At 49.9% G+C, this 15,290-nt stretch overlaps 3 protein-coding genes across 3 annotated transcripts; all 3 read right to left on the bottom strand.

The window, feature by feature from the left end:
- Positions 1-62: 62 nt before the first annotated feature.
- On the bottom strand, positions 63-1,218 carry LOC6497227 (inactive pancreatic lipase-related protein 1). Its single transcript, XM_001962486.3, has 3 exons — positions 1,037-1,218; positions 218-979; positions 63-156 (listed from the first exon to the last, which is right to left on the bottom strand). The coding sequence occupies exons 1-3, from the start codon at positions 1,201-1,203 to the stop codon at positions 63-65; spliced, it is 1,023 nt and encodes a 340-aa protein (XP_001962522.2). The 5' UTR covers positions 1,204-1,218.
- Positions 1,219-1,757: 539 nt separating this feature from the next.
- On the bottom strand, positions 1,758-3,319 carry LOC26514450 (pancreatic triacylglycerol lipase). The gene is given in 4 exon segments (XM_014906844.3): positions 1,758-2,429; positions 2,431-2,784; positions 2,851-2,962; positions 3,029-3,319. Coding segments are annotated over 4 exon segments (1,128 nt in total). The 5' UTR covers positions 3,060-3,319; the 3' UTR covers positions 1,758-1,798.
- Positions 3,320-5,540: 2,221 nt separating this feature from the next.
- Positions 5,541-14,065, bottom strand: LOC6497226 (fatty acid synthase). The gene is made up of 5 exons (XM_001962487.3): positions 13,504-14,065; positions 6,713-13,446; positions 6,554-6,649; positions 6,346-6,489; positions 5,541-6,283 (listed from the first exon to the last, which is right to left on the bottom strand). The coding sequence occupies exons 1-5, from the start codon at positions 13,739-13,741 to the stop codon at positions 6,170-6,172; spliced, it is 7,326 nt and encodes a 2,441-aa protein (XP_001962523.2). The 5' UTR covers positions 13,742-14,065; the 3' UTR covers positions 5,541-6,169.
- Positions 14,066-15,290: the final 1,225 nt, after the last annotated feature.

Raw genomic sequence — 15,290 nt, 5'->3', positions numbered from 1 at the left:
AAAAACTGAAGAATAGAGTAAGGCTCTTCAGCTCAAATAGAGGTAATCAGAATTGAAGTCGTTCATTTTTCGGCAACTTCCACTGTGATATCTACAAGAGGTCCTTTGGCAAAGGGAGACACTTCATGAGTTGAAAGAAAGTAGGAACCCGAAGCACTAAAGTGGAGAAAGAAATATTTATAATAGATATTCAAAAATGGACAATAATATTACTCACTCCCCGGAAACAAAGTATCCCATTTGGGTGTTGGGCATGTTGGAATAGTGATTACAGCGCTGAGAAAAGAAATCCAGCCAACCACCACATTGTTGGGCCCAGAATCCGCGGTCCGAGGTAATAGATTCCGCATAATATACGGCTGCCCTGTAGTGATTGCAGTTGAAGAACCGCCAGTTGCTGATGTAACTGCATCCGCGCTGGTTAAGCTGGTCGAGATTAGGGTAAAAGTCCGCATGACCCATGGGCGGAAGCATGGAGAAAAAGAAGGGATCGGTATGGATAATGTCCACAAAATCAGCATCGCTGCGATCCAACTTTTGCTGTAACGAAGACTGTGTCATGAAACCAGGTCCTGCAGGATCTAAGCCAGTTATCCTGGCCAATGGCTCTGTGACATAATTGGCCACCATGCCGGCGACCTGGGCACCCAAACTGAAGCCAATTAAATGGATGTCCTGCCGTCTGTAAATGCCAGCAGAGACCAAGTTGTTTATCATCTGGGCCAGGCACTCTGAGACAATGGGGGCATTTGACACAGACCATGGAAAGTAGCAGGGCCATCGCACCAATGTCCCATAATCCACTGAGATCACATTCACTGGCTGGGTCTGGAGAAGAACGTCCCGAACCTCGAGGTTGGGTGTCAAGTTCCTGTTTCCTATAAAACCGTGAATGAGTATTTTCAAAGGAAGTCGAGGCTGGAAAAGCTCCGCTTGAGGATTAATGGGGTCCAGTTGCACTGGGTTATCTCTTGTTTGGCTATAAATACACTGGAGTTAGATTTATTCCACAAATATAGCTACTTTCTGAACTCACTTGGTGTAAAGCCAAAAAGAAACTCTCGAGTTCGGACACTGATGTTCCCCGAAAATACAAAACTCCGGCAGCCAGCCACGAAGCTCTTGCTCTCCTCTTGAACATCCCGAGGAGTGCAAGATCAGGATTACGATGAGGATCGAACAAACAACTCGATAATTGCTCATGACTAAAGTCTAAACTGGTCTAAGCTCGCGTTCTAACGCAAAATCTATTAAATTTGCACGGCGTAACACTGAAAATTGCATGGAAAATGAGGGCCCATATAAAAAACACCGCCAGGTGATAAAGAGTCAAGGTTGCCAGCGCAAGGAAGGTGAGAAGCGTGGTAGTGGGTCAAGGTCGCTGCGGGTGGGGCTTGGCATTAGAACGGTCGCAACTGACACTGAGAATAATAATAAGTATGGAAAACAGTATGAGAAATTGTATTTTCAAGATGAAGGTTACAAATGCAGAAATGCTGAGCAAATGCAGAAATAATAATAGATTCAAAAATGTAGCGAAAGACACGGAAGTATTTAAAAAGTTAAAAGGTCGTTTTAATAGTGAGTTAGCATTTTCATATGTTTAACTTTTTTGTTTAAAATATTTTACGGATTCTTTGTTTCAAAGAAAATCAATCTTGAAAATAAATTATCGGATTATACTTTTTATTTACAAAATTATTATAAATATTAAAACATAATCTAATACATAAAACATAAATCTAATACATAAATCTAATACATAAAACATAATCTTCTAATATTATATTCTAAAAACTTAAATTTTATTTAAGGGCTCATCTTCCTCTTCCTCGTTCCAATTCAATTTATTGTCCAAATCTGCATCTTCTGAATTTTCAACGTCTGGGGAATCCTCGAGGAAGGCTTCCAGCAGCTGCGGTTCATAATCATTTTCTATTTCGTTATTCTCCGTGGCCAGCTTAAACTTGGCCAGCATATCACTGTTATCCACATCCTCCACTTTGCCCATGGCGAATGGAGTTATGTTCCTAGTTTGCAGGAAATACGAGCCCCTCATCTCCTCCGACAGGTGGTAGCCCATGCGAGCTTGTCGTCCACTAGTGGGGCACAATCCGATGAGGTGGACCAACCAACTGGAGCACTGTCGTCCCCAGAATCCAACTGTAGAGTTTATGGACTCGGCATAGAAGCGAGGCGCCCTCTCGTGATTGCAACTGCCAGGATCTTTGGGGTTCTCCTCCATGCAACCGGGCTGCTGGGGTCCAAAGTTTGGATAAAAATCCACATGCCCCATGGAACGCAGCATTCCACGACCAAAAACATCACTATGAATGACATCCACAAACTCGGCATCTCCGGCGTCCAGACGTTTCTTATCTCCGGCCAGGACAAAAAGAGGCTTGGCAGGATCCAGACCGGTGATCCTTGGATGTCTGGCCCGCCACCTGACCGCCCAAACTGAATCCTATTAAATGGATCTTATCGTTTTGAACTATTCCTCGGTCCACCAGATTATTTATCAGCTGGCCCAGACACTTGCTGACAAGAGGCAGATTCTGCACTGCTTGGATGTAGCAAGGATAATTTACCAGAGGCCCATAGTCAAGGGAGATCACATAGACGTCTTCGTGATCCAGCAACACTGGACGTATAAAAGAATTTGGCGCAAAATCCCGATATCCTGTATAGCCATGGATTAAGATTTTAAGAGGACGTGGCGGCTGAAAGTCCCAGGGATTGAGATCTTCAGGCTTCAATAGTACGGGATTATTCCGGGTTTCACTGAAGCAGATGGCATAGGATGTTACTTTCCGGGGGAATTTGCATTCTTTTATTTAAATAACTTACTTGGAGTAAAGCCAGAACTTGACATCTGCATGGGGACACTCCCCCTGCACAACCTTACATTGGGGATCTATTAATCCAAGTAGAGGATTGGCTTTCACGCAGTAAACAAACGCTATTCAAGGATATCCCATTATTAAAAATACGAAAAATTGCTCGTCCTATAACACCATTCGCTTACCGAAAAGACTGAGCCACGCCGCCAACTTCATGTCCCAAATGCTTCTAACGTTTTTGGTTAACTGGGTTTGGGCCCCCAAAATCGGTTGCTATTTAAAGTAGAGCTCCCGGCTATCAATAGCAGCGATCGGTCTAGCGGCAACCGATTGAGGTAGTGGCATACATAAGCACCCACACAGGTGCAAATGGTGTTGTCGAAGCGCCACAAACCACCACTTTCGATTGGTGGCAAACAAGAATGAAAGTGGCTTCGGTTGGCGTGGATGTTAATTCGGTTATATTGGAAAACATACAGAAAATGAGTCAGTTTAAATGGCGTTATTTCCGCAGTTCAGTTCCGGCACTTCACGGTGTTTACAAAATTTCATTTAGGCGTCTAATTTTAAGTTTCAAGAGTGATTAAATGTGAATTTGTTCTAAAAAATGCATATCAGAGTCTTCAAATAAAATATATTTTTAAATCCAAAACAAGCATTACTAAAGCGATACTAATATGCGGAAAATCTTTTAGATCTAATTATATATAAAACTCGTTTTTTAATGAATTAAAGTTGCAAATTAAGACAATTAAATAGTGGATGATCGTTGCGTTTTCCCGTTTGATGATCCCGTTTTCAAGGGATCCCATCGGGAAAAATGAAGAAAAATTCAAAAAATATTTTGTTTCAGGTTTTTGATACAGAATGACAGGGAATCCTTCTAGAAATCGTTTAAGGTACTCCGCTCGAGAATCGGGTCAAAATTGTGGAAGATATAGCCATCGTTGTGGGCCATAAGGGGGATGTCCTCGTTTTCAAGGGATCCCATCAGGAAAAATAAAAAAAAATTCAAAAAATATTTCGTATCAGGATTTTGATGCAATCTGACAGGGAATCCTTCTAGAAATCGTTTAAGGTACTCCGCTCGAGAATCGGGTCAAAATTGTGGAAGATATAGCCATCGTTGTGGGCCATAAGGGGGATGTCCTCGTTTTCAAGGGATCCCATCGGGAAAAATGAAGAAAAATTCAAAAAATATTTCGTATCAGGATTTTGATGCAATCTGACAGGGGATCCTTCTAGAAATCGTTTAAGGTACTCCGCTCGAGAATCGGGTCAAAATTGTGGAAGATATAGCCATCGTTGTGGGCCATAAAGGGGATGTCCTCGTTTTCAAGGGATCCCATCGGGAAAAATGAAGAAAAATTCAAAAAATATTTCGTATCAGGATTTTGATGCAATCTGACAGGGAATCCTTCTAGAAATCGTTTAAGGTACTCCGCTCGAGAATCGGGTCAAAATTGTGGAAGATATAGCCATCGTTGTGGGCCATAAGGGGGATGTCCTCGTTTTCAAGGGATCCCATCGGGAAAAATGAAGAAAAATTCAAAAAATATTTCGTATCAGGATTTTGATGCAATCTGACAGGGAATCCTTCTAGAAATCGTTTAAGGTACTCCGCTCGAGAATCGGGTCAAAATTGTGGAAGATATAGCCATCGTTGTGGGCCATAAGGGGGATGTCCTCGTTTTCAAGGGATCCCATCGGGAAAAATGAAGAAAAATTCAAAAAATATTTCGTATCAGGATTTTGATGCAATCTGACAGGGAATCCTTCTAGAAATCGTTTAAGGTACTCCGCTCGAGAATCGGGTCAAAATTGTGGAAGATATAGCCATCGTTGTGGGCCATAAGGGGGATGTCCTCGTTTTCAAGGGATCCCATCGGGAAAAATGAAGAAAAATTCAAAAAATATTTCGTATCAGGATTTTGATGCAATCTGACAGGGAATCCTTCTAGAAATCGTTTAAGGTACTCCGCTCGAGAATCGGGTCAAAATTGTGGAAGATATAGCCATCGTTGTGGGCCATAAGGGGGATGTCCTCGTTTTCAAGGGATCCCATCGGGAAAAATGAAGAAAAATTCAAAAAATATTTCGTATCAGGATTTTGATGCAATCTGACAGGGGATCCTTCTAGAAATCGTTTAAGGTACTCCGCTCGAGAATCGGGTCAAAATTGTGGAAGATATAGCCATCGTTGTGGGCGATAAGGGGGAAGTCCTCGTTTTTAAGGGATCCCATCATGAAAAATGAAGAGAAATTCGAAAAATATTTTGTTTCAGGTTTTTGATACAGAATGACAGGGAATCCTTCCAGAAATCGTTTAAGGTACTCCGCTCGCGAATCGGGTCAAAATTGTGATAGATATAGCCATCGTTGTGAGCCATATGGGGGAAGTCCTCGTTTTTAAGGGATCCCATCAGGAAAAATGAAAAAAAATTCAAAAAATATTTTGTTTCAGGATTTTGATACAGAATGACAGGGAATCCATCTAGAAGTTTTTTGTAGCTACTCCGCTTGAGAATCGGATTAAAATTGTGGAAGATATAGCCATCGTTGGGGGCCATATGGGGGAAGCACCATTTTCAGGAAAATCTTGGTTAAGAACAATCTTGCAATACATTTTATGAGATATATTTATGTTTCCCCTGAAATGTCTCCACCTTTTGTATAGATTAAATAAAATGACTTTACTTTTATCCATTAAACTTTTTTATGGTGTAATTTTAATATCCACAATATTCGTGAGTGATCATTTTGGGCGATTATTTTATACATACATCAAGAGAGAGCTAAACAATGTTTGTAAATTCTTGACATGGTTTGTGTAATTTCGAGGAATGAAATTCATTTCGTGCGCGACTACAAACTTTAGGCTTACAACTAGGCAATTAAACTAGAATATGCGACGAATTATACACATACGTTATAGGTAGAGCGTATAAGATATATTTTTGGTAAGTTGGGACGTCTAGTGCCGTCTGGCTCTCAAGGAATGTCTTGGGTGCGGTGCACAAAGCGCAGATGTGATGTGTTTTTGGGGAGTCCGTATTATCACTTTCAACTGCCCGGAATCGCAGTGGCTGTAGACAAATTTGGACCACGTCCACAGACTCTGCAAGACAGCAGTTAATGGGAGATAAACGGTTCCTTAAAGCTGTGCGTTTAACTGGGATGAGAGCGACCGATTCCTTGCAGCTCAACAACGTAAATTCATTCGCTAATTAACGCTAACTAGGTGTCACGAGTATTGGATGTGTGCGCGGGGTGAGAGATGATGCTGTGATGCCCACATCCACGAACGTCTATGCTTATGTTGTAGCCTAGTTGAACAGGCGCTTCAGTATGCTCTGGATGGTGGTCAGGGACTGATCCTCAATGAGGAAGGTGCGGTGGTTGCCTTCAACAGTGTGAACTTCCACGGGCTTTGTGCAGACCTTTTAAAACGAAATATTTATAAATACTATTTTTTCTATAGATCTCAGTTAGGTAAACCCACCTCCTTGAGGCGATAGTCCTCGTCCAGCTTGGCTGAGTTGTCTGTGGGCTTCACCAGGGACACAATGGACTTCAGTTTTAACGTGGGTTTGTAGCTGTCGGCCAGCTCCAGTTTCTTGTAGAACAGAGTGGCGGATTTCTTGATCTATAGGAGAAATATAAAATAATTTAATAAAAACGTTTAATTTTAGATTCAAAGATGTCCTTACCACTTCCACGGGCTGTGTGATCTCATTGCTCATCAACTCAGCGAACCTCTCCAGCTTCTCCTCCCAAGTGGGAATCACCAATAGCAATCGTACCAGCTATGAAGGAGACACATTCTATTAGTAATCTGTGTACAAGAGCCGAAAGATGAAAAAACTTACCGCCTTGTAGTCAATGTTGGCCAGGACGATGCCAAAGTAGGCCAGGCCGTAACTCTGGTTGTTGTTGTCGTCATCGGCGGTGTAGCGCTGCTTGAAGCTACTGGTGTACCAGTTCACGTAGGTCGGGGCGCCGTCCAACATGATCACATTGGCCACCTCGTTGGTCTCCTCGAGAATGGCGGCCATTACGTAGGTGAGCAGGCAACCGAAGGAATAACCAGCTAGCTTGTAGGGACCCTTTGGCTGAACGGTGCGCAGTTGCTTGATGAAGAACCTGGCAGCCGAGTCGACAGAGTCCAAAGGTACGGCTTCGGTGAACTGGAGACCATAGGCGGGCACTTCCAGGCGCTTAGCCAGGGGCTCAAGGGCGGAGGCGAAGCCCTCAATGGGCGACACGAAGAAGATGGGAGTCTGCTTGCTGGTGGCGGCGGCCTTTGTGGCCAGCTGGACGATCGTCTGTGTGGGGATGAGTTCCTTGGTGAACACCACCTGGGTACCATCACCCAGAGGGCTAGCGGTGCGCGAGGATCCACCCGAGGTGATGTTAAGTTCCGTGGTGGCTCCAGTTCCGGTAGCCGGTGCGCTGGCAGCTGGAGCGGCAGCTGCGGCTGGAGGTGCTCCACCGTCCATCGCCTTGAGGGCTCCGAAGGTCAGCCCGCGGATCTCCTGGGCCGAGAGCACAATGTCAAAGTTGCGCTCCAGCGTCTGCTTGATCTCAGCACTCATCAGAGAGTCCATGCCCAGATCCGCCAGGGAGGCTCCGTCCTGGATGTTCTTGGTGTCGCGCAGACCCAGGATGTTGGCAATGGTGGCGATTAAACTGACGCCGCCCGACTGGTCAGACTTGCGCTTCTCAGCCACAACCATGGAGGCAACCACGGGATGGGGCTGCTGTAGGAACAGGTCGATGGTCTGCAGGCACGAGGGCATTCTCTGGGGCAGGGTTCCTCCGATCACAGTGTCGTTGTCACCCAGGTTCTCCAGGACCAGACCAGTGTCTCCGATGGCTCCCCACTGGATGGCCGTGCCGGGGAATCCGCTCACCTGGCGCTGTTCGCAGATGCGCTCCATAGCGGAGTTGGCCAAACCGTAGTTGGTCTGTCCGATATTACCGCGACCGCAGGACACGCTGGAGAAGCAGATGAAGTAGTCCAGTTCCGTGCAGATGGTGCGCGAGTACTGGTCCAGGTATTTGGTGGCGGTGACCTTGGGATCAGCGACTGTCTTGAAGTCCTTGGCGGTCTGGTCCTCAATGAGAGCATCCCGCAGCACCGCGGCCAAGTTGAAGATGCCTCCGACGAGGGCCAACTTGTTGCTGTTCTCCAGCAGCTTCTTGGCTCCGGCGGCGGTGGTCACATCGCTGGTGTCAATCACCACCTTGACGCCACGCTCCTGCCAGCGGCGGATCATCAGACCCTGGTAGCCGGTCTTCACGCCGGAACGGGAGGTGAGGACAATGAAGCGGGCTCCGCGCGAAACCAACCAGTTGGTAAGCTCGAGACCGAATCCTCCAAGTCCTCCAACGAGGATGTAACTCTTCTCCGGGTGCATGTAGGTGCGTGGGATGGCGTTGATGAGACGGGACTTTGGCTGCAGAGCCTTCTTGCCCGGCTCCTCATCGCGGACCTTGATCACCACCTTGCCGATGTGCTTGCCGGACGCCATGAAACGGAAGGCCTGCTCCACCTGCTGGTCGTTGAAAACTGATGTGGGCAGGGGCACGACGGCACCGGACTTGATGCCCTCGGCAACCAGAGACACAACCTGGTTCTGCATCTCTTCCTCGCCTTCCATCACACTGTCGAGCAGGATGCCGTGGAAGGAGGTGTTCTTCAGGAACACGGACATGCCCAAGGGGTTGTTGTTGCTCAAATCGAACTTGCCGATCTCCAAGAAGCGTCCGTTGAGTCCCAGGCAGCGGATGGAGGCCTGCAGCTTCTCCTCGGACAGGGAGTTCAGCACCAGGTCGACACCGCGTCCCTTAGTCTCGCGCATGACCAGCTGCTCGAAGGAGGTGTCTCGGGAGTTGCCAATGTTGCGCTCCTGGAGCTTGGGGAACCGCTTCAGCAGGAACTCGCGCTTCTCCTTGCTGCCCACGGTCGTGAAGACGGTGAGCCCATGGGCCAGAGCCACAGAGATGGCAGCCTGACCAACTCCGCCGGAACCGGCATGGATGAGGATCTTCTCACCCTTCTTCATTTGGCCGCGCACCACCAGGGCGTAGTAAACGGTGGAATAGACGCAAGGCACCGTTGAGGCCTCCTCCATGCTCCACTTCTCGGGGATCTGCCACATCATGCGCTTACTGGCCACGCAAGTGGTGGCCAGGGACTTGGCCGGTACCATGGCCATAACACGACGACCCTGCGAGTCTCGACCGGCGAACTCCAGTCCGAGCACGCAATCCTGCTCGGCCAGATCTCCGGGCAGAGCATCGGCGGCCAGCTTTCCGGAGGTGAGCATCACATCACGGAAGTTGATGGGGGCGGAGTACACAGTGCAGGTCTCCAGATCCTTGTTGGCGGACACGGTCTGCGCCTGGGCAGCCTCGATCCACTTCAGCGAGGCCAGATCACCCTTGACGAGAGCGTTCACATAGGCGTGCTCCACTTGGAGGGTGGCCTGCTGGGTCTCCAGCTTCAGGTGACGGAAGGTGCCCCAGGCACCGTTCTTCAGCACGTTCGAGATGAGGTCCTTCTCTAGCTGCTGGCGGTAGAGGGCCGAGGTGAGGGAGAACTTCTCGGCCTTGGTGTCCTGGACAAAGACCAGGCGGGCCAGTTTGCCGCCGTTCTCGTTCTTGATGCAGGTCATCAGACCGACGGCGCCAAACAGCTCCTCTCCTTGGCACACCACGTAAACGTACTGCTCCTCGGTCTGGGCAGTGGCCAGGGCGGCCTTGAGGTCATCCACCCAGGTGAAGTTCTGCTCGGTGGCCACCACCACGACGGACTTGCGAGTCTTCAGGTCCACGGTCTTGCGGGCCAGCACGAGGACGCGGGAGGCGCCCAAGCTCTGCTCCTGGACAGCCACAAATCCAAACTTGGCCAACAGAGCACGGCCAGTCTTGGTGTAGCTGGAGACCGACTCCTCGAAGATCAGGAAGCCATTCTCGCGAATGGTGGCGATAGAGTTCTCCAGGGTCTTGGTGTCTGGACGGGACAGCACATCGATGCCGAAGACGAAGTGACAGTTCTGCTCAACCGGTTCCTTCAGCACATCCTTGGACACAACGCGCACTCCGGAATCTCCGAGAGCGGCGGTGATGGTCTCTTCATTGTTGTTCGATGTGACAACGGCGACGTCTCCAGTGAGGACGGGCTCACCCTCGATGATCTGCAGAAGGCGGTTGGCCACCAGAACATCGGGATTCCTGCCGTTGGCGAGCTCCACACCCTTAAGCTTCACAGCGCCGCTGGAGTTCTCGATGATCAGCTGAATGGCCACGTCCAAAGCGTGGAGGCGTGCCTTCTCAGAGTTCTCGTTCAGATCGGTGGTATTGATGTTTGGCACGAACTGGTAGCGCTCCAGAGTGGGCGGAGCCTGGGTGCCAGGACGACGCTGGGCGAGATTGGCCTTCAGGCCACGGAGTTCGACTCCACCGCTCTTGATTACGTTGATGTCGCTGTACCACTGTACTGGCACTCCGGTCTCGAGCTGCTGCTCCTTGGTGAGTCCGCTGAGCAGCTCCAGGTGCTTCAGAGGATTGATGACGGCCCTCTCGATGCGAGTGGGCAGGTAGAGCTCACGCAAGTTCTTGCTCAGGATGCTGAACTGGAGCATAGTGTCCATGAAGCTGATCCAGTTGTCCACCCACTGCAGGGTACCGGTGGAGGCCACGGTGTCAGAGCGCACGATGCCGCGGAAGATTCCGGCATAGTCGTAGCCACGCAGACGCAGCTCCTTGTAGACATCTCCGGTGACGAGCTCCTTGGCCACAGTGCTAGGCGTCTGGGCCTCCAGAGGCAGCTCCTCATTCTCAATGGACTCGGGAATGGTAATTTTGCCGGAAACGGCCAAGCTGCCGCTCTCGCAGATCTCGAAGGCGCCAGTGCCGTCAAAGAAGTTAATGCCGAACTTGACCACGGCGTTCTTGTTCAGGATTGTGGCTCGGTGGAAGACCAGGTTCTCCATCACCACGGGGGTCTTGTGGAACTCGCTGCCACGCATCTTGGCGAAGGTCTGCCAGGCGAGAGTCATGTAGCCGGTGGCCGGGAACAGGATCCTGCCATCGATGGTGTGGCCAGCCAGGAAGGCGTCGTCCTCCTTGGACAGATCCACCTCGACAATGGTTTCACCCGACGAGGTCTCCTTGCCGAACTTGGCCACCAGCCACTTCTGGGTGTGGTCCCAGCCGACCTTGGAGTTCAACATGGGGGTGCCACGGCCAACCGGGTAAGAAATGGGACGCACCAGGTTGAGGACCTGGGGCTGGGCACCGGCAGCGTACAGCTTGCCGACATTGGTCAGGAAGAACTCCACGTTGTTCTCGTGACCGCGCTTCACCAAGCTCAGGTTGGTGGCGTCCGGACCCAGGGCGCGCTTGAGGATGGCCTGGAGCAGGCCGTGCGGGGCAATCTCCACGGAGATGGCGTTCTTGGGCACGTGCTGGAGGGCCTCGTGGAAGAGGACGGGCGACAGAAGGTTGTTGACGTGGTAGGCGGCAGAAGACTGCTTGGCCACCGGCGAGTTCCAAGCGGACTCAGGGATGCTGGTGCTGATCCAGCGGGTAGTGCGGTTCTTGGCGTTCGGGATGATCTTCTCCAGGCTCTTGCGGAGCTTGGGTCCAGCGTCGGCGATGTACTTGCTGTGGAAGGCATATCCAGACGAGTTGACAGCCTTGGCGAAGACACCCTCAACGTTCAGCTTGGCTACCAGCGCCTCAATGGAGGCCTCCGGGCCCGAGATGGTGCAGTTGTCCTCGCTGTTGTGGCAGACGGGGAAGCAGTCGGCGGGCACACGCTGGTGGGCGTCTTCCCAGCTCAGACCGACAGCGGCCATCTTGCCCTTGGCCAGCTGGGTGTCCAGGATGCTCTTGCCACGCCAGTAGGCGGCCAGCACGGTCTGCTCCGGGGTGAAGCATCCGTCGGCGTAGGCACAGCCCAGCTCACCCACGGAGTGACCCACGATGCCGTCGGGAGTGATGCCCAGGGAGCTGAGCAGGTCTGTCAGGGCCACCTGCATGGCGGCGATCGAGATGAAGGAGTTTAAGATGTTCTCGAAGCTCTTGTCCGTGGAGCGGGTGAGAACGTCGATGAGATCGACGCCCTCGGGCTTGAGGATGTCGGCACAGCGCTGGATGCTCTTGGCAAACACCTCGATTTTCATCAGATCCTTGGCCATGCTGGCCCACTGGCTGCCCATGCCGGAGTAGATGTACCAGACCGGGCGCTTCTCGTCGGAGTACTCCAGCACCTCGCGCTGGTGGGTGCCCTTGCTGCTCACCACGCCGTAGCCGCGGAAGTAGTGGTTCGGGATGGTCTTCGAGTGGATGTCATTGATCAACTGCAGGTACTCATCATCATCGGCGTGGTTGGCGGCCGACTCGAGCAGCTGCTCCACGGCCTCGAAGGTACGGCCGGAGGCGACAACCACCTTGGCAGCTCCGTCCTTGGGGGTCAGGGCTTTGGGCTTGGGGTTCGACTTGAGGATCACGTGGGCGTTGGCACCGCCAAAGCCGAAGGAGTTCAGGCCAATGATGCCGCCGTTCCAGGGCAGATTCTTGTCCACCACCTTGAGGCGACCGTCCAGTAGGCCGTAGAGATCGGGATTGGGCTTGTTGTAGTGCAGGTTGCCGGGAATGACGCCCTCCTCCATGGCGATCAGGATCTTGGCCACCGAGCAGACACCAGAGGCGGGCTCCGAGTGACCCATGTTGGACTTAACGGAACCGATCAGCAACGGATTGGAGCGATTCTTGCAGAAGAAGTCCGTAATGGAGTTGACCTCCTGGGGATCACCCACCTTGGTACCGGTTCCGTGGGCCTCCACGTACACAACCTCGTTGGGATTCAGACCGATCTCCTCGTAGGTCTCGCGGATCAGACGGTTCTGCATCTTGCCGATGGGGTAGGTGATACCCTGCTCCTTGAAACCGTCCGTGTTGGTGCGCACGTTCAGGATCGAGGCGTAGACACGACGGGCGGTAGAGGTACGCTGCAGAAGCAGAACCACACAACCATCGGAACGGACGTATCCGTTGCCGGACTCGTCGAAGGCCTTGCAGCTTCCGTCCTGGCTCAACATGTTCAACCGCTTGAACTGCAGGGACATAGTGGGCTTAAGAATGAGACCAGCTCCGGCCACCAGGGCGTTGTCGATCTTGCCCTGACGCATGTCCGAGAAAGCCTGTTCCAGGGCGTACAGAGAGCTGGAGCAGGCAGTGTCGATGCTGTAACTGGGTCCCTTGAAATCGAACGTGAAGGAGATGCGGTTGGCAAACATGGCACGAGCACATCCAGTCAAGCCGTATCCATTCACACGGTCTGGGTCGCTGCACCAATGCTGCTCCGTCTCCGAATTGGACACACCGATGTAGACACCAGTACGGGATCCACGCAGATCGCTGGGGTTCAGACCGGCATCAATGATCGCCTCGTGGGTCAGCTCCAAGAGCATGCGCAGCAAGGGATCCATGCACTCGGCCTGCTTCTGGTGGACGCCGAAGAATTGCTGGTCAAAGTTCTCCAGATCCTCTTCCTTGATCTTGCCAATCCTGTCGGGGAGACCGTAGAGTCCTGAAAATAGAAATGATTAGTAAGATCAGGAGGATAGATGCTTTTAAGCGAACTTACCGCGCTCCCAGCGACGAGGATCATCGTTGACCATGTCGACGCCATTGAAGAGGTTCTGCTTGAACTCCTCAATGGTGGAGCTCTCCGGCAGACGACCCGAGAATCCGGTGATAGCGATCTCATCGTTCAGCTGCTGTTGTTGACGGGGCGCATAGTGGCCGCCACCCAGGTCCAATTGGGGGGCAGCACGCTGTGCGGGCTCCGCGGTGATAACTTCCTCGGCGAAACGGGCGGGCATCTTGACGTGGTTTTGGTTTAAAGAGTCGGAATGGGAATTGGAATTGGAGTAGGCGGTGAGGTCCTGGCTATCGTTGGGTGCCGAGTGCGGGGTGGATGAGGAGGTGCTCGGTGTTAGCTGCGCGTCTCGATCCTGGAAGGCGTCAGGTTGCTGCGAATTTTGCTGCTGCTTGTTGCGACGGCGGCGACGACGACGATTGGCGCGTGCACTTTTACTGTTATTCTGATTGCCGGGGGAATGATGATTCTGGGAGCTGCAATGGTTGGACTTGAATGCAACAGGTTGCTGGTGGTCCACGGCTTGCAACAGGTTTAGTTTTAGGGACTGGAAATGGAACAGTGATTTTTAATTAAAACATAATTAAAATTAAAGCTGTTCCTAACTCAAAATTTAGATGAAAATGAATCAACATATTTCTTGAAAAATTCTATGATGTTGTTTACGCTGCCAAGTAATTATTCAAAAAACAATGTTTTCCCGCCCTTGATACAATCATGGCCAAACTATAATTACAGCTCCATCTGTTAAGATAACATAAAAGCTCTAACCTCTGTTAACTAAGCAGAATCTGGTTGCAAACGAACTCGAACATGGTTTGATGGTCTTCATATCAAGGAAATGAATAGAATTTCACCAATTTTTCAATGAAAAAGCCAAAGAAAGTACTTAGTTTTAATTTTAAGCAATAAAGTTGAAAACTTTTAAGTTTTTCAAATGCAAGAAAATGGCGCGGAATGCGATTTAAAAGTAAAATGTACATACATATGCATGTAAAAAGCGTCACGACTGAGTAAATTTTACTGTCATTGTATGTATGTAGACAGACGCCAGACAGATGGAAGCTGCGTGGAAAGTCAGGCTATAGAAATTGCAAATCAGGTGATATGATGATGCCGAAAAGCTTTATGGTATGACAACTTTACAGTTAATCGGCCAAACTTCGAGGGGAGGTGGGGTGGTCCAACTAACAGTGCAACACCATTTATGTTAACATAGGTTGCCACAAAAGCACACAGACACACAAACTACGCTTGCGGCTTGCTGCTTTCTTATTCGCCGAGAAACTCGTACGATTTTGCTTGCAGAATGATTCAACAAAAGCAGGGAAAGAAAAAAGAAGTATGTAGAAGCGGGCCGCCAAAGCTGGTAAAGCTGAAATCTAGGGAAGCCGAAAGCGTCATTAGAAGAAGAAGAACAAGAGCGGCCGGCAACATGCTAACAAAAAATAAATAAAAAAAAAGAAGGCGAAAAGTACACAGAGAATAAAACGGGTTAGAACTAAAAAGCTTTATTATTATTTTGGATAATTATTTATATTTAAAAACCTCTTATCTAAGCTTAAAAGGGAAACGAAGCGAAACATATGTATTTTTCCCCCAAAAATAACCGAAAGATAAAGCTTATTTCTGCTTGGCATTGTTTACTTTTTCTCTCAAAACTATAATTTTTTAATAAGAGAAAGTATGAGGGAATGTGAAGCCCCCTTTTTTTTTTGAGTACATCAGCTGTTACCTGCCAAAAATCGGACGAGACACCGGTCTACACCTAT

The sequence above is a fragment of the Drosophila ananassae genome, chromosome 3R, assembly GCF_017639315.1.
Source record: "Drosophila ananassae strain 14024-0371.13 chromosome 3R, ASM1763931v2, whole genome shotgun sequence".
NCBI lineage: Eukaryota > Metazoa > Arthropoda > Insecta > Diptera > Drosophilidae > Drosophila > Drosophila ananassae.
This window is presented reverse-complemented; position numbering and strand designations above follow the sequence as displayed.

Excerpts from the sequence above, each read along its gene's own strand:
- LOC6497227 (XM_001962486.3), bottom strand. The coding sequence starts at position 1,203 with ATGAGCAATTATCGAGTTGTTTGTTCGATCCTCATCGTAATCCTGATC. Across the intron at positions 980-1,036 it reads TCTTTTTGGCTTTACACCAA|CCAAACAAGAGATAACCCAG; the intron begins GTGAGTTCAGAA and ends GTGTATTTATAG. Across the intron at positions 157-217 it reads GGATACTTTGTTTCCGGGGA|TGCTTCGGGTTCCTACTTTC; the intron begins GTGAGTAATATT and ends TCTCCACTTTAG.
- LOC6497226 (XM_001962487.3), bottom strand. The coding sequence starts at position 13,741 with ATGCCCGCCCGTTTCGCCGAGGAAGTTATCACCGCGGAGCCCGCACAG. Across the intron at positions 6,650-6,712 it reads CCAACATTGACTACAAGGCG|CTGGTACGATTGCTATTGGT; the intron begins GTAAGTTTTTTC and ends TCTCCTTCATAG. Across the intron at positions 6,490-6,553 it reads TCACACAGCCCGTGGAAGTG|ATCAAGAAATCCGCCACTCT; the intron begins GTAAGGACATCT and ends TTTCTCCTATAG.